General features: G+C 40.0%; 1 protein-coding gene and 1 long non-coding RNA gene across 2 annotated transcripts; one reads left to right on the top strand and one right to left on the bottom strand.

The window, feature by feature from the left end:
• The first annotated feature begins 2,030 nt into the window (after positions 1-2,030).
• LOC132882595 (putative C-type lectin domain family 20 member A) lies at positions 2,031-8,782 on the top strand. The gene is made up of 6 exons (XM_060915685.1): positions 2,031-2,152; positions 3,134-3,181; positions 3,365-3,757; positions 5,228-5,569; positions 8,186-8,277; positions 8,678-8,782. The coding sequence occupies exons 1-6, from the start codon at positions 2,128-2,130 to the stop codon at positions 8,780-8,782; spliced, it is 1,005 nt and encodes a 334-aa protein (XP_060771668.1). The 5' UTR covers positions 2,031-2,127.
• A 10,249-nt stretch (positions 8,783-19,031) lies between these two features.
• LOC132882872 (uncharacterized) lies at positions 19,032-24,917 on the bottom strand. Its single transcript, XR_009654252.1, has 3 exons — positions 24,626-24,917; positions 22,820-22,865; positions 19,032-22,598 (listed from the first exon to the last, which is right to left on the bottom strand). It is a non-coding gene; the product is annotated as an uncharacterized LOC132882872 (long non-coding RNA).
• Between the last annotated feature and the right edge of the window lie 2,163 nt (positions 24,918-27,080).

Genomic DNA, 27,080 nt, shown 5'->3' on the forward strand with positions numbered 1-27,080 from the left:
AACTCCATACTGTAGCTTGACAAAGGTTTGCCAAAGTAATCCAGAGCCCATGTGGTTCTGTCAGCTATAGATGAATGATGGGTCTTGATGCAGTGCCATCTGAGGGATTGGAGATCACAGGTGTTCAGATTAGGCTTGAGCCCTTGCTTTTTATACTCTGACATTCCTCCAGAATCCTTGAATCATTTAATGATATTATGTACCATAGAGGGTGAAATATCCAAATCCCTTCTTATCTTTCTTTGAGGAATATTGTTTTTAAACATTTCAATCATTTTCTCACACATTTGTTGATAAACTGGAGAGCCTTGGCCCATCTTTGCTCCTCAAAGACTAGGTCTTACCAGGATACTGATTTTGTACCAAATCATGATTACAGTCACCTGTTGACATCACCTGTTTCAAATTACATCATTTTTAATTGTTTTACCTCATCATTAGCCCTAAATTGCCCCCATCACAACTTTTTGGAATGTGCTGCAGGCCTGAAATGCAGGAATGAATGTATGTTAACAAATGAAATTAAGCTGACCAGACAAAACATGAAATATCTTGGGGTTCTGTGTGTAATGAAATACAAGTCAAAGTAAATTCTGAAATCACTGCTTTCTTTGTCGATTTGGATTTTCCATTCCGTCCCAACTTTTTCTGATTTGGGGTTGTATTTCATTTAATCTTCCCAGCTGTGAACATGCACAGTCCATGAAAAAATAAATAAATAAATAAATAAATCTACTGATATGACAGATTCAGACAGGACTAAACTTCCAGGGAATTTCTGATAATAAATACATTACCCGTCTTCACATGTCAATCTTATTTAGGCGGAACAGGACTTTAGAAAGATATAAAATAACACTGTTAATATAATCTGAAAGGGAGAGTGAGTGCAAGGAGAAAATAATGATGTAAATGCTTAAATACGTATTAACCAGTATTAAAGTCAGTGGTAATGTGACCGTCCGATTATAAACTGTGAGTAAAGGTGAAATAATGACACTGTAAGAAACAAATTATTTGAATCTATGTGTGAAGTTTAGTCTTATCTTGCTATCATATGTTGAAGCATTTTCAGTGGAACTGTCATAAAAATATTTTACCCTATAAAAAGTGAAGATTGGTTGATAATAGCCCATGCTTTGCAAATACAAAACACAGCTGTTTAAAAAAATACTGTAAAAAATGTGCTTCGCAAATACAAATTCTACTTGCATACAAATGCAAGGCAGGTTCCACAAATGTAAAGAAGGAACGCAAATAAAAAAGCGACATTTTGCATGTCTGTGCCATCGGCTTTCCAAATGCAAATACATGTGGGGTTCCCCCCCCCCAGCAAGTCCATAGCAATGCACATCATTTTGGCCTGTTATTCCACAAATGCAAATGCACTGATTTGTCATGCCTGGGTAGTGGTGGCTCAAAAGTAATGGCTCTGGGTTACTGATCAGAAAGTCAGGAGTTCCATCCCCAGCACTTGGGCCCTTGAGCAAGGCCCATAATCCTCTCTCCTCGAGGGGTGCTGTATCATGGCTGACCCTGTGCTCTGAACCTAATTTCCTACCAAGCTGAATAATTTCACTGTGCTGTAATGTATACATTCACCAGCCACTTTAAAAAGAACTTGTTGATTCTAAGATTCCTGTTCTTGGCTACAGGAGTGGAACTCAATGTGTTCTTCTGCTGTTGCATGCTGAGATGCGTTTCTGCTCACCACGGTTGTAAAGAGTGATTATATGAGCTACTATATCCTTCCTGGCAAAAAAAGCTCGAACTAATCTGGTCATTTTCCTCTGACTTCTCTTATCAACAAGGTGTTTCTTTCCACCCACAGAACTGTCACTCACTCAATGGGTTTTTTCCCCCACACCATTCTGTGTAAACTCGAAAGACTGTTGTGTGTGAAAGCCCCAGGAGATCAGCAATTGCTGAAATACTCAAACCAGTCTATCTGGCTCAAACCAACACCCATGCCACAGTGAAAGTCACACTTTGAGATCACAGTGTTTCCCATTCTGATGTTTGAAGTGAACATTAACTGAAGCGCTTGACTTGTATCTGCATGATTTTATGCATTGTGCTGCTGTCAAGGGATTGACTGATTAGAGAATTACAGACAACAGGAAGTGGATGGGGGTTCCTAATAAAGTGGCTGGTGAGTGTATGTGACAAATGAAAGCTTCTGCTTCAAATGGGCTGAGAATCAAAGCAGGTGGTACCAAAGGGACATGTGGCTTCCTCAGATTCAGTAAACGTAGCTTGAGTAACTTTTAGTTTGAAATACATTCGTCTCCCATTACTCATCTTATCCAAATCTTATTTAATGAGCTTTCTTCTCTATAAACTTTCAGCTCAGAACATTCATTTCAATGTATGAATTTTCTTACAAATATCAGATAAACTGAACTGATATAAAGAATAATGTACTTTTTTAAACTCATGATCTTACACAAGTCATGGAATGAAAAGGCTGACTGAAATTGTGGTAGAATTTCTCACACTAGAAAGGGTTGTTAGCTGTCAGGGTTGGAAAAGATAATAGGGTTAAAATGGCTGGATCCTACAGGATACTTTTTCATACAGAGCACATGTGCTTCTATCTATTCTTTCATTAATATTTCAGCAAATTAAGTCCCTAAGACATTTACACAACACTGTATATGGACATCACATTGTATTAGTTTAACATCCATCCATTATCCATAACCGCTCATCCTGTGCAGGGTCGCAGGCAAGCTGCACCCTACCCCAGCTGACTATGGGCAAGAGGTGGGGTACACCCTGGACAAGTCGTCAGGTCATCACAGAGCTGACACATGGAGACACACAATTCACACTCACACCTACGGTCTATTTAGAGCCACCACTTAACCTAACCTGCATGTCTTTGGACTGTGGGGGAAACCGGAGCACCCGGAGGAAACCCACGCAGACACGGGGAGAACATGCAAACTCCACACAGAAAGGCCTTCATCAGCCACTGGGCTCGAAACCAGAACCTTCTTGCTGTGAGGCGACAGTGCTGACCACTACATCACCATGCCGCCCTTAATTTAACATATGCTTGTTATTTATATTTTAAAATTTACCCTCCAGGTTTTGAGTAGCATTTAACACATTTCTTTCCATCGCTCAGGATTTTCATCCATCATGAAGCTGCATCTTTTTCTCCTTTGTCTCATGGGTGAGAGCATTTTTATAAACATCTTTTTTTGATAAGCAGTGTCACTTTTTCTTCATATTTCAGATCTTCTCTTCTCTTCTGTATTTACTTACTTACTTACTTATGTCTTATGTTTATTCTGAAGTTCTGAACTGGACCACTGGTAATTTCATTTTGCATTCTAAAATAAATTATTGTGAACAGGTCTTGTGCCAATCACATTCCCCATTCCGCTCCCACACTCTGCATTGTTTTACGTCCAGGAGGTCATGTCATGGCCCGATGCTCAGAGTTACTGCAGGATGAAGTATACTGACCTGCTTAGGGTTCAGGATCAGAGAGTTTTGCTAAAGCTAAGAGAACTGGTGGCAAATAACATAATGGTAACCTGGCCTCTCTGGATCGGACTGTACAATGACGTGGACAGTTGGCGCTGGTCCTTCAACGACCTCCCACTGAGAAACACAACTTTTGTGAATTGGTACAGTGGAGAACCTGATAATTACTATGCCCAGGAGTCATGTGGGCACCTATCAGGTTCCGGGGTGTGGAAGGACCAACCCTGCACAGCATTGAAACCCTTTATATGCTACAATGGTGAGTAAACATCCTGATTTTTAATTTTCTAAATTTTTGTTTGCTTGTTTTATGGCTATTAACCACACATTGCCTTTAAACCCTTTTACAGAGATGCCAACATACATGATTTAGGTGTAGCAGCTACGGATTTGAAGCACAAATACAGTGCTATGCGTAGACCTGAAAATAATACGTTTTCAACTGGTTTTGCCTGTGTATCAATCAAATGAACATATTTCAGCATTCAGACTGTTCCATGTGTTATTGTTTACACTGATTCGCATAATTCCAGGAACTTCCATATCCTTATGTTAGCTGCACTGTGATTGGCCAAGAAGTGACCTGATTCATTCATGATTCATGCATGTGTTAAATGCAGCGCTCAGAAATGCGCGGTAGTGATGCATAGCCGTCTTCCTGGAAGCAAACTGTCTTCATTGGTCGTGTTCCAGAAATGAAACTTTCGATTTCTCTCACAAACTAGGATCAGCTGTAAAGTGACGACAGTCATACAACAAAAGTACACTGGAGAAAGCAAATATACTATATATATATTTTGTATATATATGTTGTATATATCAGCTATATACAACAAATTATCGAAGCAACTTCAGCATGTGCACTTTAATTAAATGATGTATGAATGGGCATCTTTCAGTATTGACTTTATTAAGTTAAGTCCAATATTAGACTGGTGCACAGTTCAGGAAGTAAATACAGTATTAATTTTGCTGTTATGGAAAGACATATACAGAAATCTTTTGTCTTTTACTCTGGCTTTTGTGCTGATCATGATGAAAGTACTGAAACACTGTACTACATTACAAGCTCAGTTATCGGAACCCCTTTTATCTGAATAGCCTCTTAGTTAGTCAAACTTTTTCCCCAGAGGGTTTGGATAATTGAGCTTATACTGTACAGTAAACCCTGCATTTATTTTCCTCAAAAAGTAGGTAAAAAATGGCCTACATTGCATCTCAGAGCTTCCCTGAAATTTGGTTTCTGAGGGTCTTGGTGGACCCCAGCCCCCCAGTCTAACAGGAAGCCTTGCTTTGCTCAGCTTCACCTCGCTGCACTCGGAGATGCTACTCTTTTTCATGCGTCAATGTTGGCATCTCTGCTTTTTTGCTCTTCTCAACTTGAAACAACCAAAAACAAAACCCTCTAGTTCTTACCTCAGCTCCAAAAGGGAGCACTATATCACAACCAGTGCGGATATTATTTTGGTGTTGACCCACTCTCATAGTGACATTCACATGGTATTGGCATGAGGGTGTTTTTCACTTTTAGATTTTTTTGAACACACGTCACAGAGTGGGAATTCTCTTCCAAATGAAAACATCCAGCCAAAATTTGTGGTTAAAAATAACACTAGGGGAAAGATTAGATGGAAAAAAAAACCAGAATTGTTCTCTAAATGTAAAGATGAAGTCACTGTATAGACAGTAATACTGTGTCTATTTCTTTTTACCCATTTTGATTTTGCAGAAGGCAACAGCGGTGCTGACAGATTTATTGGAGTCAGTAATCCTGCGCTGTCCTGGTCTGAAGCTCAGTCTTACTGCCGAGAATTTCACACTGATTTAGCCAGTGCACTTGACCAAACAGACAACGACCTGTTAACGCAGGTGGTGTTGGCCCAGGGCTCTTCCTGGTTTGGCCTGTTTAGGGACACATGGAAATGGGTGAATGATACAATCGCTTCAGACCTCCAGTGGATTCCTGGACAACCTAATAACGCACAACATCCGGAGAGCTGTGGGAGTTTTTATCAGGGAAATTTCCAGGATGAAGCCTGCAGCGCTGGACACTATTTCTTATGTGAATCGAGTGAGTGATCTCTTAATTGCCCTTTGTTAGAATGCAGGCACTTACAGATGTATGCACAGAGGAGAGCGGAGTGCAGACTGTCAACAAAGCCAAGACAAGAGATAGGAATCGGACTCAGTAAACTAGCAAGGGTTGGGTGATTGGTGAACAACTTAGTGAAGGAAAGACAAAGAGCAAAAACTTGGAAGAAATAGCAAAGGGTCAGAAATACAAGAGGCAGCCAGAAAAGATATGAGGCTTGCTATGAACTGAGCTAGCAGGACAATACTTCCCAGTGGTGTGTCTGTTTGGAGAGCTTAAAGGGATAGTTTGGGATTTTTGACATGAATCTGTATGGCATCCCCATCAATAGTGTCGTGCAAACACACTGACTTACCCCTGACAGCATCCTGTGAGTCCAGTTCTTGTCCAGTTTTGGTCCAGACGAAAGTAGTCCGGCAAGTTTGTTGGGGTCACGAAAGTAAAACGTTTTTCATCTCAAAACAGTATGTGTTCAAAAGAGTGATATATTTGCATCACAAAACCGTTGCCAAATAAAAAGTCAGACCTCGAAATCACTTGGCACTATTTTCTCTCCCTTCTTATCACTGCGCGCTGCCGGCTTCATCCAGCTGCGGCTCCAGCTTCAAGGATAAGCTGGAGCCGCATAAGTAGGAGTCCCAGCGGGTGGTTTGTATTCAATTCGTTTATATCCCGACCTTGTCAGCTGTCAGATTTATGTTCATGGACCCGGTAAGCTGGTAAATAATATATTTTTTTTTTCTTTACCAAATTCTAACAGAAAACGAGAGCGCCCAAAAGGGAAAACCGAGCCGAGCTGCCTCATGGCTGTAATGCAAATTGCTTTCCTCCTCAGTATACAAGTGCGCTTCCATGGCAGGGAAAAAGAAACTACCACTGCTGCCTCTGTAGTGCCCTATTTATACAAATAGGAGTCATTCAGGATTCAGCCATGTTTTTGCTCCGTGTCATGGCTGAATCGTGAATGACTCCTATGCAAATATATCACTCTTTTGAACACGTACTGTTTTGAGACGAAAAACATTTTACTTTCGTGACCCCAACAAACTTGCCGGACTACTTTCGTCTGGACCAAAACTGGACAAGAACTGGACTCACAGGATGCTGTCAGGGGTAAGTCAGTGTGTTTGCACGACACTATTGATGGGGATGCCATACAGATTCATGTCAAAAATCCCGAACTATCCCTTTAAATAGAGGGACAGGTGATTAAGGAAATGAGAGACAGCTGAGATTCAGTCGGCTGGAGACAGAGGGCGCTGTGTGTCTTGGGAACTGTAGTTCAGGGTATCCATGCTTGTAGTTTTCTCAGCGGGTTTACTAACACCCTTCATGCTTGTCTGATATTTCACATTCTCCTGACCAACAAAAGAAATTTTAACAATGCTATGAGCATTATTTTAAAAATATTATTTATCACCAGCTCCTCGAGAGTCACATGACTTGCCATTTTAAGCGAAGATGAAGTGACATTGCAGGGCATCACAATTTTCCCCATGTTTTCTTGGCAAACCCTGTAATTTATTGAAACACAGACTCTCGTGTAAATAATGCATGTCACACAAATGCACATTTTCAACACAAAGAAATTATCCAGTGTTGAACTCAATGACACATCTGAGTTTACTGTTTCACTTCAGAGCTGGCAGAATAAAAAGGTTTTTCTATCACTGGGATACAGTGGGAGTAATTTGGCAACACAAAATAATAGTTTACCATGAAATGTATGTTCTTAAACATTAAAAATTAAATATTTTTCCAAACCTGTTAGGATTCAAAATCAGTAGATGTTAAAAACTCACAAAGTTAAGGGAGGAAATGTAGTTTGAACATTCATTCATGTCAGAGTCAGAATTTTTATCCACAAGTTGTTCAGTTTGTCTGTGTGCAAGAGTCTAATGAATTCCAGCACTAATCAGGATGCATTAATGTACGGTAGAGGAATAATACACTCCAGACACAAAAGGGTTTGTTAATTAATGAATCCATGCCACTTTTCCTGTTATTTATTCAGAAATTATATCACCAGGGCAAATATAAGCAACAACTAGTTTATCATTAGGGGGCCAAGCACCAAGTACTGATTCTGTCACTAAGTGCAAGCCAGTTTGCACTTTGGATCTTTAAGCTCCGCCCACTATGATTTTGAGCTCGTTTGCATAAGATGCAAAACCTACTTTATTAATAACTAGTCCTAGAATTTATCTGATGCTCAATAACTATAGAAATATAACAAGTTTCTTCAGAACCATGAGTCCACTCAAGCCGAAATTTGGTAGATTGATTATAACTGGGTTACAAGAACATGGCTGCCATCAGCCAATCAGTGTTTGGCATGCATTTCACAACGTTAATGTTATGCTACACCATCTCTATCATGTGCTGTGTAAGTTGGCAATCCTGTGTCAATATTTATACATAGTTGACTTTGCATTTGCTTTTATATTTATTTAGTTTTATCTACTCAGGCTTTAAGGGGACTTTCTTCATCGTGGAAGGTGACTACTGTATTGTGCAGTTGCAATTGTTTCGACAGTGCTGTGTGTGTGTGTGTGTGTGTGTGTGTGTGTGTGTGTGTGTGTGTGTGTTCCACAGTTTCACCAATCAGGAGGATTCAGATGAAACTGAAGGTGAAGTCTGATGGAAGTGTGCTTGATCCTGCTGTGCAGTCGTCCATTTTAGATCAGGTGAAAGACATGATGTCGTTATAACTTTTGCTCATATGGAACATTGGCCTGAGGTTAAACACATAAAAAAGGTTAATGTTATGAATTAAAGTTATGAGTACTAAGCCCCAGTCCTGAAAAGTAACCATTCTACATTTAACACATGTATGTGCATTTTTCCCCAGCTATCACTGACAAAATAGACATACCATAAAAACAAAAATAAGAAAATTTACCATTATGGAAAAAAAAAACTAGAAGCCTAAATATTGGCATCAATACATCCAATGAGCTGGGAGCTACTCAGGAGCTACTTTTAGCTTTTTGTGATTACAGTGAATACACCTGGTTCATGAGGTGCCTCACATCCAACATGAACAAAACACAATTTATTTTTTAGTTATACATTTTTTTTTTTCAGATCAAACAGAAACTGGATGAAAATGGCATATTGAACACTACAGTGTCTTGGAGGGTGCAGCCAGATGGAAACGTCTTCCACAAGGAAAAAAAGGATGAGCTGTAATGTCCAAATACTCATCTTTAAGTCAAAGTAGATTGCAATGTGAATAGAATCATGCTTAACCTACAACATTTAATCTTTGAATCATTAGCTACAGGTAGAGGAATAAACACATAACTGTAACACACCCTCTTTGACTTTGCCACCTGAAATGTAAAATCAGTTTTGCAATTTTATGGCAAATATTTCCTAATTAACTTGCAGCTTTTGCTGCAAGTCGCCACTTGACACAGTGATGAGGGGAAAGCTGAAAAGTGTGTGTTCAGTTACTGGAACACAGGGTGTAATGTATCAGGGTGTATTCGTAAATATTAATTTCTCATCTCATCTCATTATCTCTAGCCGTTTTATCCTGTTCTACAGGGTTGCAGGCAAGCTGGAGCCTATCCCAGCTGACTACAGGCGAAAGGCGGGGTACACCCTGGACAAGTCGCCAGGTCATCACAGGGCTGACACATAGACACAGACAACCATTCACACTCACACCTACGGTCAATTTATGGCCCTTTTCCACTACCCTTTATCAGCTCACTTCAGCTCACTTCAGCCCGACACGGCTCGCGTTTCGACTACCAAAAACCAGCACGACTCAGCTCGCTTCAGCCCTGCTTAGCCCCTAAAACTCGCATGGTTTTGGAGTGGGGCTGAAGCGAGCCAAACCGAGCCGAGTGAGGCTGGGGGCGTGAGCAGACACTCCCCTGTGCACTGATTGGTGAGGAGGAGTGTCCTCACATGCCCACACACGCCCCGCGAGCGCGCTGGGATCTGTAAACACCGTAAACCCGGAAGGAGAAGAATTATGAATTACGAGAATTTCTGAAGCCTTATGCGCCTCGCCTCATCTATACGCTCTTGCCAGTATCTGTCCGCGTTGTCAGTGACAACAAGCCACAGCACCAAGACCAGCAACACTAACAACTCCATGTCCTCCATGTTTATTGTTTACTCTCCGGGTCGTGAGACTACCGCTTAAAAGCTCACTGATGTCACTGTTTGCGCTGCTTAACGACATCACGTGATGTCCACCCACTTTCGCTAACTCCACCCAATGTGTCCACCCACTTCCAGCCAGCACGGTTCAGCGCGGTTGTAGTCGAAATGCAACTCCAACAGCCCCACTCAGCCCGACTCAGCATGGCACGGCTCAGCCCGACTCAGCCGCGTTTGTAGTGGAAAAGCGGCATTAGAGTCACCAGTTAACCTAACCTGCATGTCTTTGGACTGTGGGGGAAACCGGAGCACCCGGAGGAAACCCACGCGGACACGGGGAGAACATGCAAACTCCACACAGAAAGGCCCTTGCCGGCCACGGGGCTCGAACCCGGACCTTCTTGCTGTGAGGCGACAGCGCTAACCACTACACCACCGTGCCACCCCATATTCATTTCTATATAGAATATATAGAATGTGATAGAAACAGTTAATAAACTCTGTCTGCCTTGAATATTCATATATAATATACTGACTGCAATCATAATAACAATATGACCGTTAACTATATAGCACTGACTTAATGCTCCCATTGTATTTTATTTCTATTTTACATATGTATAACCATTTAGAATATACACAATACAGTCAATAAAATGTTTAAAAAACACTTTTTTGTCAATATTTTGTAAACATTGTCACATTATGCTCATTATGGTACATTACTATTGATTTACTGTTGATTTCCTTGGGTATTAAAGGCAGGTGATAAGAAAAAATAAGGCTGCTAAATCATGTTGCATCAAACCAAAACAATGCTGTAGCAGGGTTAGGGTGTGGTCAAGCATCAGGTGTAGATGGAGAGGAGGCCGGTCGAAACAGCAGGTAACATGGGATGAGTCTCACCTGTGTAGGGTTGTGTGTTTAGTGTGCATAGAGTAAAATAAAATCACTGAAAAGAGGAATAAAGTGAGAATAAAACTCACCTTGAATTGTCACAAGCCTGTCTCCCATTTTTTTCATTTCCCCCAAACTGTGAGCGTGTTCTAAATGCAGAACAAACTCAGCATATTGACTCACCATTGTAACAGTATGAAAGCTCTTAGGAATGTCCATATTGCACCCCACCATTTATTATCAGTATTATTATCATGCTGTCCTGAGTACCCTTTGGTAGAAATGACATTCTTCAGTGGGAGATTGTTTAAGCACCAGTTGTCAGCTATCAGTATGACTATGCAATCCAATCCAAGCATGTGCCTAGATTAGATCACTTAGACCCCAAGATACTTGAACTTCTCCACTTGGAGACCAACACCCACCAGGCTCTAACAGTAAAGATATGCACTGAACATTAAAATGTACCTGTAATATGAATATCTGAAACCTGGTGTTTATTCAGTGGCTCCACTTTAGATCAACTGGTTGAACATGATTCTCTAAAAAGGTTATCTGTTTACTTTCCTTGTCCTTTTCTTATATATAGAAAGATAAAGAAATGGGGAGAATTTACAACATGGATGATGAAGACAGATATCCATTTTTTTCAGACTCTTTGTTTAAACAAAACCAAATGCAAAACCATCATCTCAAATTTCAGAGAAAGTTATGTGTCAATAATTGGATATAACATTCAGCATGCATGATATTATCATGGCTGCTATATTAAATCATCACTGCCTCTTCATGGTAACTTTTGGCAGCATTTTTGTAGAGTTTGAAAAAAATCTATGCCAATGTGAAACTGGAACAAGAACGCAGAGGAATCTTAACCATAACTATCCATCCATCCTTCTATTATCCATAACCGCTTATCCTGTGCAGGATCGCGGGCAAGATGGAGCCTATCCCAGCTGACTATGGACGAGAGGTGGGGTACACCCTGAACAAGTTGCCAGATCCTCGCAGGCCTGACACATAGAGACAAACACACACCAATGGTCAATTTAGAGCCACCAATTAGCCTAAGCTGCATGTCTTTGAACTGTGGGGGAAACCAGAGCACCCGGAGGAAACCCACACAGATACGGGGAGAACTCCATACAGAAAGGATCCCGTTAGCCACTGGGCTCAAACCCAGAACCTTCTTGCTGTGAGGCGACAGTGCTAACCACTACACTACTATGCCGCCCTTAACCATAACCACTAAATATTTATGGTTAAAATGATGGCTCTAGAATAGAATAGAATAGAATGCCTTTATTGTTGTTGTACACAGTACAACGAAACTGAAGTGCTTCATCTGATAATGATAAAAAAAAACACATTCATCGACAAGACAGACATAAAATGTATAAGACAAACATAAAAACCAATAAAAATATTAAACACACTACGTGATGATGATTATTATTACACAGTTATTGCACATGAAGTTATTGCACAGTTTATTATTGCACTTAATGTATGAGGTTGCAAATCATGTGTTTGCAAAATTCTTAGTTCTGATGGCCCAGGGAAAGAAACTATTTTTGAGTCTGTTTGTTTTACTTTTCAAGCTCCTGCAGCACCTCCCTGAGGGCAGGAGAGCAAACAGTTTGTGACCAGGGTGAGAATTTTCCTTGATGATGTTGCTGGCTTTTCTAAGGCATCGTGAATTGGAAATGGTTTCCAGAGAAAGCAAGGGACAGCCAACAATTTTCTCTACTGTTCTGATGACCTTCTGGTGGGCTCTTCTGTCTGCTGCTGAGCAGCCAGCATGCTACACTGTGATGCAGTATGCCAGCACAGTCTCTACAGTGGATCGGTAGAATGTCACTAGCAAATCCTTGTTTAGTTTGGCTTTCCGGAGCAGCCTCAGGAAGTGCAGCCACTGCTGGGATTTCTTAACCACCGTCTGAGTGTTTACCGACCAGAAGAGGGGTTTTTTTTCCCCCTATTTGAACTTCTACTTCATTTTATTATTTTATTTCTACTATTGTTTAATTCTTATTATATTTCTTATGTAATTTTATTCTCTATTGTTTACTGTTTTGCTTTTACTTCTGTAAAGCACATTGAACTGCCACTGTGTATGAAATGTGCTATATAAATAAACTTGCCTTGCCTTGCCTTTGAGATCACTGTCTCCAAGAACTTAGAGGTTGAGACCCGTTTCACTCCTACCCCACTCCTACCTCCTGCTGAGATGAATGAGAAGCAGAACACAGCACACTACATGGTCTCAGAGGGACATGAGAAGGAACATGAGAACATGCTAATATCAATGATCTGTGAGCAAAAATTCACAAAACATTAAATGGAACACAGAGAAAACATCTCATTGCACTCAAAAAAAAAAAAACATTGGATTTACTTAAACGAGTTATGGCAACCGGTCCCACAAAACTGTGTTAATTTAGATGTATTGAATACAGTTATGTGTTGAATAAACTCAACATAACTGTATTCAATACATCTAAATTAACACAGTTTCGTGGGACCGGTTGCCGTAACTCGGTTAAATAAATCCAATGTTTTATTTTTTTGAGTGTGTGTTCCTCACCTGATCCTGCAGATGAAGAACGTCTCACTCTGGTGGATGACTCTGGATGAAGATGGCGAGAGCAGATGAGCTTTTATTCCATCTCAGACTCTTACGTGCGCTTGACTCAAATATGAGCTCAGTAATTTAGTAAAAGATTGGTAGCCAGACCACCGTGTGTGTGTGTGTGTGTGTGTGTGTGTGTGTGTGTGTAATATCAGGTCAGTTATATTAGGTCAGGAAAGTGCAGACAGCAGACATCTCACACACAAGTATTCATTTACTCTCCACCAATTTTGCTGAACCTGAAATTTTCAAGCTTTATTGAAAGAGCTATCTGACAATTCTGAGATTTTAGTATCAACTTTTAAAACTTGATCGTTCAGACATATTTTGGAGCTTTGCTTCTTTCTGGTGTTTTAAGTTCTCTATTTTCACAGTTCATTCATTCATTCATTTATTAAAGACCGGTTAATTTACACTCTAATTTATTAACATTCATGTTGTGTTTTAGGATTTTGCTCTGTGGTTCCATCTGGCACAAATAATGGAGTGTCTCTTCGAAGAAATAAATCAATTTGCACAAATTATAAATATGTGATGATAATTATCAACAATGATGATGAATCACCATGAAATAATCTGCTGACTTGATATTCAAATTGCTTCAAAATAAATCTGAAGACCTCTACAAAACCTCAGAACCTTTACATTATAGATTTGGAGGAAAACGTGTTAGAAATATGATATTAACAAGATTTTATAATGTTTGTAAGTAACTGACTCCAAAATTAACCGTAAGTGTGAAATCTCACAAGTTTATTATCTATATAACTAAATAATGATTATTCATCAAAATTGTGATATTTATTTATTTCTCTCCCTTTTTCTCTCTCTCTTTCTATCTCTCTCACTCACTCTGTCTCTCTCTTGCTCTGTGTGTGTGTCAGGGCTTTACATTAGCACCCGCCCACCCGCCAAATGAGGGTAAAATTCGGCTTTGGCGGGTAATGACTTTAGTCCCACTAGCCACTTTGGCGGGTGGTTCATTCTGTGGTATGACAATATATTTTAATTGTAGTTTTCTTTGAAGGCATCTGATATAATAAACGCATTGCAATGTAATATTACGTGCTTACAACTCCCATGAGCACCTTCATAAACATTCTGACACAACATGTTAGAATTGTTTAGAACGTTCGTTAATGTCTCAGATAAAATCACTGATACGGTAACCTGCGGTTAATGAACGAAGCAACAAAGTTGCTGACGACTGACAAGCACACTATTTGGCGGTATATAGAGAGCTTGCAGTCACGTGACCGGAAAGTACACAACCGCCATCTTGTCGGTCAAAAACACCGCTGAATACTGCTGCACTCGTGTACAGAATGGATCAATTTCAACCGATGGACTACACGGCTCATTTTTCTAATGAACAGATAACTAGATATATGTCTAAAATAAATGATCTACAGATTAGTGACCCTTATGGCTTACCGGACGGAGTTTTCACGACCAGATTTTGAACTGCCAGCGGAATACCCAGACGTGTATAATTACCTCATTAACTTTCCCTCGCTGTTCAGTGGTGAAGCACTGCGTGCTTATAAATCTCTGCACAGTTATCTTTACAGAAATTCAGGATTTGTCAGCGACTCAGATGTGGCATCTTGTAAACAAAAATCCTCATTGGATGGGTAAGTCACTTAAGTATTGAGTATAGCACTGACCAGCTGATTATAGAATAGAATAAGGTAATTCCAAATCATCCGTCTTGTTTACCATGGATCTGGCGTTGGAGAGGTAGCGGCTTAGCAGTGGAGGTTTGAGTGGCTGTTTTCTGAGCTTAATCAACAGGCCGGCTCTGCAGCCTCGCTTTTGCTTCCGCTCCCGGCACCGCCTCCTTTGCTTTGCTTCTGATAACAATCCACGGAGACCCCGCTGGTCTCGCTATCTCGTCCGGAATGTTGTGCATGCAATGGAAATCGCTACAAACCATCATTTTCTGCTGGAAACCAATGTCCAGTAAGTCCATATGGTTGTAGTGGATATTGAAGCCCGGTACAGACGAAGAACACGCAAAAATACACACAAAAAACATAAAAAACGTGCACAGGTAGGGAGAGCTTGTAGCCGCAGCCATTGTAGTAGAATTGTATATAGTAGGGTTTTCCAGAAGAAAAGGTAGAAGTAAAAGCAGAAGTAGAACCAGAAGTAGAAGTAGAAGGCGGAATATGGTGTTTGACCGACAAGATGGCATCTGTCACAATCTGGATCGGCTGTGATGTCACATGCAAGTGCTCCATAGCTGGAGTTTCAAACCCTGCTGCTCAGGGAAAAGGGGCAGAGATGCGCAGCGCCGGAGCAGCATTTTAAAATCCCCGAGGTCCGTGATGCGCAAAGCGCACACCGAAACATGTTCGCCATATTGAAATGAGGGGGTGAATTACACATCACACAAGAGATCTGTTCCTGAAATTACTTTTAATGGTGTTTGAACTGAATATCATAAGTATTGAAAAAAAAATCATGTATGTGGCAAGAGTAAGCATAATTTAAGCTTGTTTAATGGTTTGATCTGCCCCAAGCAATGAGGACAAAAGATCCCCTAACCATGTAGCCTATGGAACTAAGATGCATTAACAATCTGGCATCCGTTACACCTACACAAAAAAAAAAAAATTCTGGGAAAAAAAATCAGTATACACCACCATGTTTTAGGCAAAGTTATCCAAGGCAAACATAAGTTGAAACTTTCCACTCTATTGCTTTGGCTTATCGAATGATGTATTTTTAAAATCACAAACAAGATAGGCTACAACTACGCTGCTTTGAAAATGTAAATTGAACAGCTTGATGAAAGTGCGCTGATGGTTACCATGAAAAAAATGTGTCTCCTGCACTGCGTTCCTCCACCAAGTCGCACGCTTATTTGCTTTTGTGTTCTTGGTCTCAGAGCCGCGCGCACCAAACAGACACAGAAGAAAGAATCAACGTTTAACATCATTAACAATGCACTTTTTACGGAGATGTTTTAATGTTATTCTTTATTTTTTATCCAGTTGAATATTTAGCGTACAAATGTATTTTCAGCTCTCAAAAATGACCGAGGTCTGGACTGCGGGGGCCTCATAGCTGGCTATGGCCATGGAGATGAACAAGACGCTAATAGGAAGATAAGACAGTTCAATGACAAATGGAAGTCTGGGTGAGATTGGCTAGTTCATAGCAAAACCGAAAATACCCTGTACTGTGAAGACTGTAGAAAGTCTGGCAAAGACAGGCACCAGTAATTTTAAACTCGAAACTATAGACCCTTCCCACTGACGTCACCGGAAACCGAAAGTAAACAGACCCTGCGCCATATTGGAAGACCAACAAACTCGTGATCAGGGGGAAATAACGGCAGTGCGCGGAATTTAAACCCACGAGGCACTTGATTCATCATAAACCTACAATGGTAAACTTTTGTGCTGTGTTAGGGTGTTCCAACAAAGCTGATGGGAAAGGTGAAAAGAAGTCTTTCTACAGAATACCAGCTGTGATTGAGACACAAGGGGAGCAAACCAAGGAGCTTTCTGCCAGGAGACAGAGAATAAGTGCATTACTGAGTGTCTGTGAGCAAAGGAGAGCCTGAACGTCACAACCTCCCTATTGGCTGTTTGTAAAAATGTATCAATTGTTGCCCTTCATCGCGGACTCGAGAGACGAGACCTGACGAGTTAGTTCGTTGGTACCAGAACAAAATGTCTGGACACAAATCGGGTTTTCAGAAAAGGAAAGAAAATAAACGGAGGGTCGAAATACAAAAAAGGAGGCAGAAAATGCAAAACGAGTTAAGGTAGGACAAATGGTTACTTTTCTGAGGCAGCCCGCCGTGGCTGCAGGCTTTCAGTTGTGTCATTGAATGGTTACTTTTCTGAGGCAGCCCACCGTGGCTGCCTGCAGGCTTATTTATTATAGCCCATTTAGTTAAAATAGTTGATTTAAAATGTTTATAGTTATAGTTATGTGATGGTTGTCCTCAGTGTTCGAACTATGCCGATATTTTCGGGGGGTCCCTTTTTTCCCTGGGGGTTGCTTGCGCTTGTCTCGGCGTGCGGATCTCCAAACACGAGAAGCCTATCTTACGCACATATCACGCGGACTCCACACCTCCACACACGCATCGCGTCTGAAGTCATAACTCATCAGGGGAAATCGTGTCCGCATTGGCATGTTCAAAAAACAACCTCGCGTCAACAATGATACCACACACAAGAACAAAAAAAACAGTCAGGCTACTCAACAACCAACCTGGCAGTTGTTGTCATATCGGTTTATTTTAGCTTTGATGTAAACACAACACTTCGGATATGCAAATGCTTCCCGTTACACACGATTGCTATGTCAATAAACATCATTTTGCCAATATTTTAGAGACCCCCCAACATTTCCCAAATCATGTTTTCAAGGGATCTCATGTCTGTTTCAGGGGATCTCGGATCCCCCGAGTACCCCCGTAGTTCGAACACTGGTTGTCCTGATTTAGACTGGTGTGTTTTTTTTTTTGGGGGGGGGGGTTGCGCGATGTTGCACCCGGGTCCAGATTAGGGCAGAACCGGCCCTGGCTACATTTCAGGTGTAGTTTGTTTTATGTATGTATGTACTTGCATAGATGTGTACTTGGTCTTCCAATATGGTGACTACCGAAATCTCGCGGCGTGGTGACGTCATGCGGGAACCCTCTATAAAGGACCACAAAAAGTCAAATGCACACATCGGTACTATAACAGCAAAACCGGCGAAGACGGCTGGTTCACTACAGGACAGCATTGCTTTCAGTCCCTGGCTGTCATGAAGTTGGCTGAGCTGGAGAGGATGGAGCTGCTGTTTAGAAACGTTCACGCGATTGGAAAGTTGTTGATCCCGCCCCAGCTCAACTTATGGCCTGCTGGAAGCCTCAGGTCACGAAGACCATTTTTCATGGACCATTCAGACTCATCTGATGATGAATGTAATGAGGACATTTAATGTCTCTCTCTACACATGTTCACACACACACACACACACACACACACACACACACACACACACACACACACACACACACACACACACACTATTAATAGATAATATACATAATAATCCTTGATAATACTTGCATATCAAAACATCAAATGTTTTTTCAATGATAAATGTTTTGAATTGGACTTTTAATATTAGAATCAGTTCAGTTGTACTGAATGTTATTTTTCATATTATACGATGCTTCATGTTGTAAGGGGCTTGAATTTGAGTTCAATAAACAGAATACTCTGTTTATATTTTTGTCTGAATTGGTTGCATGTTTTCATATAGGGAGCTACCTTAACAGCACTGAATACTTGAGTGCTACTGTAGAGATACATTATACGCTGCCATTCATAATTAAATCTAGATCTTCCGAACTTTAACGTATCATGGTGAAGAAAAAACTGCGATTTCCTGGCAACAAAACTGTGGCTAGTGAAAAGGCTGAATGGCTAGTGACTCGGGAAAACCACTAGCCACAGTGGCCGGTGAGCAAAAAAGTTAATGTAAAGCCCTGGTGTGCATGTGTGTGTCATAAACATGAGTTATCGATTGCACCATTTCTTTCCATTTAATTTCATCTCACTGAGACCAATAGAGATTAAAACTTTAATTAAAGTGAAGATTGTGAGAATTCTTTTATCCAGATGCAAAAAAATGCTAAAACTGAGTTTCCATGTTGTTGGGGTTCAACCCAGTCTGAAACGGTCAATCGGTCAACTTATTTCTCGGGACCCCCGCCCTCGTACCACCCAGACGTCTGGGATGGAACACCGCAAAAAAACAGAGAACCAGAGATCGGTTTAACTGCTGTTTATTCACAGTATTCTCGCCAAAGATGAAAGATTACAAACACCTTTTATAACAAATCATAATCTCTCCAAACGGCTATTGTGTCTGTCGAATGTGTGTGTGTGTTTGTATGTGACCTCACAGAAGGGTGTGTGTGTGTGTGTGTGTGTGTCTATGGGAGGGTGTGAGTAAGTGACATCATTTTGATATCTGTGTCTATGTGTGTGTGTGTGTGTGTGTGTGAGCAGGTCACATTTTAATTATATCACTGTTCTGATGGAATGTTCAGATGTATGTGTGTGTGATTGACTTGCGAGCAAGTGAGCAGCTTGATCTTGGGGCAGGTCAAATAATCATAACATAATAACATATCTGATCATATGACATGATAGCAAGATACAAACATTGCTTACGCACATACGGAATCTTTCAACAAAGATATGTTATAAGTAAATAAGAACAAACCTAAAAGACAGTCATACGAAAAATAAGAATATGTCTGGCAAAGCAAAGAAATGCTACTTCACCAGAGAAAGGTCAAACAGGATTCAGGATTAAACTCATGAAGTCTTAACATTAGAATCATAAGGTCTTAACAACCCTAAATTATATTCTGTAATTATAAAACTAACTTAAAACTATAAAACTAACTTAGATCTTAGATCTAAAATATAAAGTCTTAACTCTTTGTTCAGCAATAAGGCTACCATTACATCCAACATTAAAGTGTGTGTGGGTCGATCTGACATCAAAACAGACCTTGGCGTCGTTCAGACACATCTCTGATCAAAAATACACATTTCATATCAAAATAAACAAAATGTTCCCAAACAATGTCCAGCCGAGACAGAAGGTCATTTTTAACTGAACCGAAGTTAATCCTTAATTTTGTCACCATTTTAATAAATTACTGCCTTCTTGGTCAAGAATAATACTTATATAAACCTAACAATCCCCCCCCTTTGATAATAGTATCACTATTATCAAATCCTAGGATCATATATTATTACCTCATGATCATATATGTGATTACATCGAGAATTAATCTTGAGTTAATCTTTGCCCTTCTTGACGTATATTGGTGCTCAGAGGGCGGGCATGCCCGACCAGCCCTCGTCCCACCTCACCGGAGCTTAGAGAAACTCAAAACCTCTTAATTCGTCCCAAATACACGCTACTTCCTTCAGAGTAATTTGTTCTAAAACAGTGAGGAAAAATGAAATTAGAAGGCATATCGACCTATAGTGAGAACAGAGTCCTGTAAGAATACAGAGTTTCAGAGCATAGAGATGTGTAATAATAGTAGAAGACAGCATCAGATGAAAGACATAACACATTCGTGTGGTGTGCGCTTGCGCAGTCCAGTTAGCGAAGTTTGTCCAGAAGATGTTGTCTCGAAGTCCAGCTCGAGCGGGTAACCCTGCTCCGAGCAATGACGTGGTCCAGAAGGCTCGGGCGGGTAGCCCTGCCCCGAGCAAAAGATGAAGCAGTCACGAAGGCTCGGGCGGGTAGCCCTGCCCCGAGCAAAAGATGAAGCAGTCACGAAGGCTCGGGCGGGTAGCCCTGCCCCGAGCAACAATGAAGCAGTCACGAAACCCGTGATGAGGACTGTCATGGTTGTAGTGAGGATGATTGGTTCCAAATGGGGCGAAGATCTCTTCCCCTCTTTGTTCACAACGTCTTGAGGATTCTCAGTTGAATCTGTGTAGAGCTCAGAAATAGAGAGACAGAGAGAGAGAACAGAGATTATCGGGACACAGAGAAAACGTTAGTAGCAAACTTGTCATTGTAACACAACTTTGTTATGGAGCCTTCTTCAATCGCGTGGCATGGATCCACTGTGGAAAAAGATCAGTTAAAACAGCAGTAGAAGTAATGGCGACTATGTCTGCAGACCCATTATATTGTTTTCCCAATTGTCCAAATCATTACTTTAAAAAAAAATCACACCAGCACTTGTCTCCCACATGAAAGGGGTGTGTGGTGGAGATATTGTACTATTGACCTTGGTACAAATTTTATACAACTTATCTAAAGGGCTGCAGAATACTCATCCATATGCATTTTCAAATCAGAGGTACCCAGAGCCGGAGTTCCCTTCTTCCAGGGGAGAGGGGAAAGGTCTTCCAAAAATAATTTCTTGGTGTCATGCGAATTTCAGCCAGAATGAATTATGGATTACAGAACTAAACCTGTGTCCTGCATGACCTTAATTAATTTGTCTTTCAATGTTCGATTAGTACGTTCTACGATACCAGAGGATTGAGGAATGTGAAAACACCAGTTTAGTTTAGAGATACTTACAAAGGTTTTGTGTGACTTTTGAAGTAAAAAGGGGTACCTTTGTCTGAGTCTATGGCATTTGAAACCCCATAACTATAATAATAATTATTATTGATTTCTTGATTTATTATTATTGTTCTGCTTTTATTGTTTGTTTTCTTTTTTACTGTCCAGTGTCCTTGGGTACCTTGAAAGGCACTTATAAATAAAATGTATCATTATTATTATTATTATTATTATAACTAGGTATTAAAACGAGTAACTACCTTCGTGTTCTCTCGAAAACAGAAAAAAAACTTCTACCCATTTAGAGAATTTGTCCACAATCAAGATGACAAAAATCAAATGAGAACGGAAGAGCGTATGTCTCATGCAGAATATCAGGCTGATATTGATTGAACACACAGAATAACCACAGAATAACCATCAACAAAGAGTACTTCCCCCATCCCTAGAGGGCTGGAGGAGAGATCAGACCTGATACTAGTAGTATGCACGATTTTTAGACAGACAATATCAATGTCATCCCAAGTATCATCCCGAGAATTAAGGAGGTGTGCGAGAGCGCGACCTACATTATCAAAAGAGGATGTGACACGAATTTCGAGATTGTTAGTAGAACAGAGAATAAATAGTCATATGTTAATTTAATTATCTATTAAATTACTGATTAAATTAATTTAATGGGTCTGTAAATTTTGCAACACCTGTTTAACTTGATGTGACGAGTGCAAGATCAGTGGGTGAGACAAAACCAATTTTTCCGCATCTAAAACCATCAAAGCATATGCGGAGACAGCCCCCAGACACGCAGGTAAGCCTTGAGCAACAATGTCTAATGTTTTGGATAAAAACACAAACGCATTTCCCCCCCCTCATGCTCCCCAGAGGCTGTGCCTTGGTGTTCACAGGCATAGAGGTGGAAGGGCTTGAAGTGAGCAGGGTGCTTTTGAGGGAGTGATAAGCGACCACCATAGCGTCAGTAGTAGTGGATCGTGATGAGAGATTGCAGAACGGAGAAGCTTGTCATATAAAGAGCAGTCAGGGATCCATTTTCTGACCCAGAAAAGACATCAGTGCATGTTTAGTTGCAGGGCGTTTTGTGTCTAGAATGGCAGCCTTGAGAAAGTTCAAAACTTCAAAAGTTCATATACTTAAGTGTCCATGCAATATTGCAGCTTGGTTCTGGAAACCTTAAAGCCCTTATGCGCCAGATGTTGGAGCAGGCGCAAGTGTCAGTGTCTTGGCAGATTTCTGGTGACTCAGCAGATACCAGAACACACAGACCACAGAGTCCTGAGGGAGGGAGAAGGTCACAGAGCGCATTATGAATTACAGCTGGAAAAAAAAAAAAAAACAGCAAGAGAGTCAATGGAACATTGAGTCCAAACGCTATCTCCTCATGTGCATGGAAAAAAGGCAGGAAAAGGCAGAACAGAGATCATTAATGGAAAAATAGCAATGATGAGCAGGAACCTGTGATATTACAGAAGAAAAAATCAATTCATTAATCTTACGTAAATCTTGTGTAAAGTGTCTCACCACGCCTTGCTCAAGAAGAGACTGTAGGATGACATCCAGAGAGAGAGGTACTGCTTATTAAATCATATTTTGTGTAGTTTCATGTCAATTTAAGTTCCAGGTTGCAGTACAACAAAATGCAGAAAGGTTCAAGGACAATGAATACTTATACAAGCCAATGTATCATAATCATGATAATTTCATGATAATTTATGAAGTTTTTTTCCTTAATGGTTAAATAAAGATAAACCCAAGTCTCCGATTTATAAACAAAAAGTTATTCAAGTAAACGTTTGTTAACTGTTTCTTGCTGGAAAAAAATTATGGTTAACTAAATACATTAAAAGCCTATCCATTCCATATCCTCTGTGGTTTTTAAAGGCAAAAGTATGGAGGTTTAAAACTCAGCAAACAATTAATCAGAGCATTTCATATCAATAGTTCGAAATTAGGAGGAACATGTTTAAGCTTAGCCTCATAAGTAGCAATAAGTTTAAAGAAAGAAAAGGAGATAAAAAAAACAGGGCAAATTGAAATAACAAACAATTTCACTGAATGTAATTTGAATAAAATTGAATAGCTGATAAGCACTTTTTGTTTGATTCGATATGTGACAGAGACTCAAAATACATTTTTAATTCAATTAACAGTATTAATGAGAATGAAAATTGGTTGTCTTGGACATTTTGACTTTATGTATATGGAATTTACTTAGTAATATAAAGAGATTACTTATTAAATTCATTATTGTGAGAAAGTGCCAAAAATAATGATTTTCTCTGCCCATTGCAGATTTCTGTGGCTGTCCTTGCCTGCTGTTCTTGCATGAGTTGTTTGTTTATATTATAGCTATCTGTAACAGTCTGGGAGCCCTTATCTCAATGTTGACTGAGACAGAGACAGAAAAGAGACGGAACAATTATTCAAAATATTATTTATAATAGGACGACAATTATTTAAAAAATGTCAAAAATGAAGTAAAAAGCGGGTTAGCTCGCTGTTGAACTAATTTCATGCTTCCCAGACAAGTCCACATTTCGCTAAAACGCGTCAGAAACAGGAGTATATAGGATATTTAAAGGTTAGAATTACATATGATTAATAAAAATACCACTACACGATCAGTTTTAAAATGTTTTAGATCAACATTAAACATTAGGTTAAACATTAAACTTTTCGGCATTTCCATTCACATGTAGGGTAAATATATTTGATGCCTTTTATTATGCCTTTAAACAGGAAGTGGTATAATACTCAATATTTTAAAAATGACTCCTGATAAATATCTTCAAATCTGAAAGTGATATTTGATTTGGCTGAATTAATCAAACTCTAAGCCTTAAATATATTTCTTCTGTTCTACCATGTCTGTTTAATTTAAGTGAATGTTTTAAAAATGGTTTTTGTGTTGTATTTGCTTGTACAGTTATTTCATTATTTAAGGTCTGAACGCATAGAATTACTGCCCAAATCTGATGAGACGAGAGTTTTGCCCTAAAGAGCTGCTTTTTCTTTTATCCAGTGCGCATGCCCAGTTCACAAGCATCATGGGAACTAGAGTTCTAATGTTATTTTGCCGTCACATACTTCGTATTCGTCATTTATAAGCTCTAGACATGAAACTGCATTAATAGCTATACTATTAATTATTAAAACGCATTAATAGTCTTGTAGAGTGCTCGCGGACCTGTTCAGAGATCACCTCGCAGACCACTCGTGACTTTCCTGATAACTTTCCAGTTACAAGTTTCGAACTATCAACACACAATGAATATAAAATAAAATACAGATGATCTACTCACCAAACGCTGAAACTAATTGATTAAGAAGCAGATTTGTCTTCTGATGATGTTAAGGGAAGAGGATCTCTTCTCTTGGATTTCTAACAGTGATGAGATTCACAAACGATTCGGATCTTTTTCGGGACGAAACATAAAAATAACTCGATCGAGCGAATCGATACAGACGCATGGACTGCATTTGTTGAGTTCATGCACACGTAATGGGTTGAGGAAAGTTTATACTTTAATTTCATGAGAGTATGATTATTGTTTACAATTTGAAAACAGGAATACAAATAAGGTTTCCGTAGATTCTGAGTCAAGAATCAAGAGTGAATCAAGTAAATTGATTCACACGCATGCGAGTTTGTTCTAAAGAATCGATTCAGTGAAGCTTTCGTTGAGATTAAAATGCACAATATACAGAATGTCCGTATTTTATATGGATTTGATTCAATAAACATAGTATACGGGCGTACAAATAAAGTTATACGGATTCTTTTTAACAAAAAAAAACCTTCACTGTTTATTTAGAGCTATAATCAATTATGATAAAAGAGCACATGACATTTACACCTTGTAGTTTTTTTGTCAAACATTGAAGCTTTGTATTCATTCTTAAAGTTTATTATTATTAATATTGAATAAAAAGTACCTGGGATATATCATTGTTAATTATCATTCAAATTTTAGGTAAATCATTTTAATTTACATCTTATAAGGATTTTATAAGGGAAATAAGGACTTTGGAAGTTGGTTATACAGGTTGGATTGACCAAAGGTTTGACATTTATGCACACCAAGAACACAGTTCTAACTGTTCATGTCCAGAGTTGTTGTTTCATTATTTTGTGCATATCCAGTAATGCCTTATATAAATGCTATAACAATTAAAGATACATTACACAGCTCCTAGAGATTGCAAATACCTGAATGAGGATAAATCAAAACTGAGCCGGCCAAACTGTCTAGAATTTGTGTAGAATGCTAAACCACGGGGCGGCACGGTGGAGTAGTGGTTAGCAAGAAGGTCCTGGGTTCGAGCCCCGGGGCTGGCGAAGGCCTTTCTGTGCAGAGTTTGCATGTTCTCCCCGTGTCTGCGTGGGTTTCCTCCGGGTGCTCCGGTTTCCCCCACAGTCCAAAGACATGCAGGTTAGGTTAACTGGTGACTCTTGACCGTGAGTGTGAATGGTTGTCTGTGTCTATGTGTCAGCCCTGTGATGACCTGGCGACTTATCCAGGGTGTACCCCGCCTTTCGCCTGTAGTCGGCTGGGATAGGCTCCAGCTTGCCCGCGACCCTGTAGAAGGATAAAGCGGCTAGAGATAATGAGATGATGAGATGCTAAACCACAGCAATTCATCCAATCCCGTGGGTTTTTTTCTCGGGGTCCGTGTACCTTAATACAATTTTTCCCCCCATGGTGGCACGAAGGAATCAGTCCCGAGATTAATTAGGGTAATTATTTTGGGTTTAACATAAAAAGCGCGCTCTTCCCGTGACAGCTCCTTCACTTCACGAGGGTCACCTTCCCGTAAACAAATTACGAGGATAGCCTTCCCGTGGCTCTTCCACGAGGTTTAACCAATCTTCCCGTGGCTCTTATATCGCCAAAAAACATCCCGTAAACAAAAGTCTACTATAAAAACGTCCCGTGCCTCTACACGAGGATTACCAATAACAAAATCATAAACAACTGTTTTGTTTTTTTTTCTGAGACCTCCAACCAGGCAGAAGTCCAACCAATCAAACTAATCAATTAAGAGACCCCTTACCTGATTAGGAGGTTCCCCGTACGGGCCACCAAATTGTTGGGGTTCAACCCAGTCTGAAACGGTCAATCGGTCAACTTATTTCTCGGGACCCCCGCCCTCGTACCACCCAGACGTCTGGGACGGAACACCGCAAAAAAACAGAGAACCAGAGATCGGTTTAGTTGCTGTTTATTCACAGTATTCTCGCCAAAGATGAAAGATTACAAACACCTTTTATAACAAATCATAATCTCTCCAAATGGCTATTGTGTCTGTCGAATGTGTGTGTGTGTTTGTATGTGACCTCAGAGAGGGGTGTGTGTGTGTGTGTGTGTGTGTGTGTGTGTGTGTGTGTGTGTTTGTATGTGACCTCAGAGAGGGGTGTGTGTGTGTGTCTATGGGAGGGTGTGAGTAAGTGACATCATTTTGATATCTGTGTCTATGTGTCTGTGTGTGTGTGAGCAGGTCACATTTTAATTACATCACTGTTCTGATGGAATGTTCAGATGTACAGTGGTGCTTGAAAGTTTGTGAACCCTTTAGAATTTTCTATATTTCTGCATAAATATGACCTAAAACATCAACAGATTTTCACGCAAGTCCTAAAAGTAGATAAAGAGAACCCAGTTAAACAAATGAGACAAAAATATTATACTTGGTCATTTATTTATTGAGGAAAATGATCCAATATTACATATCTGTGAGTGGCAAAAATATGTGAAC

This window comes from Neoarius graeffei, chromosome 3, assembly GCF_027579695.1.
Source record: "Neoarius graeffei isolate fNeoGra1 chromosome 3, fNeoGra1.pri, whole genome shotgun sequence".
Taxonomy (NCBI): Eukaryota; Metazoa; Chordata; class Actinopteri; order Siluriformes; family Ariidae; genus Neoarius; species Neoarius graeffei.

Excerpts from the sequence above, each read along its gene's own strand:
- LOC132882595 (XM_060915685.1), top strand. The coding sequence starts at position 2,128 with ATGGGGGTTCCTAATAAAGTGGCTG. Across the intron at positions 5,570-8,185 it reads CTATTTCTTATGTGAATCGA|TTTCACCAATCAGGAGGATT; the intron begins GTGAGTGATCTC and ends TGTGTTCCACAG. Across the intron at positions 8,278-8,677 it reads AGTCGTCCATTTTAGATCAG|ATCAAACAGAAACTGGATGA; the intron begins GTGAAAGACATG and ends TTTTTTTTTCAG.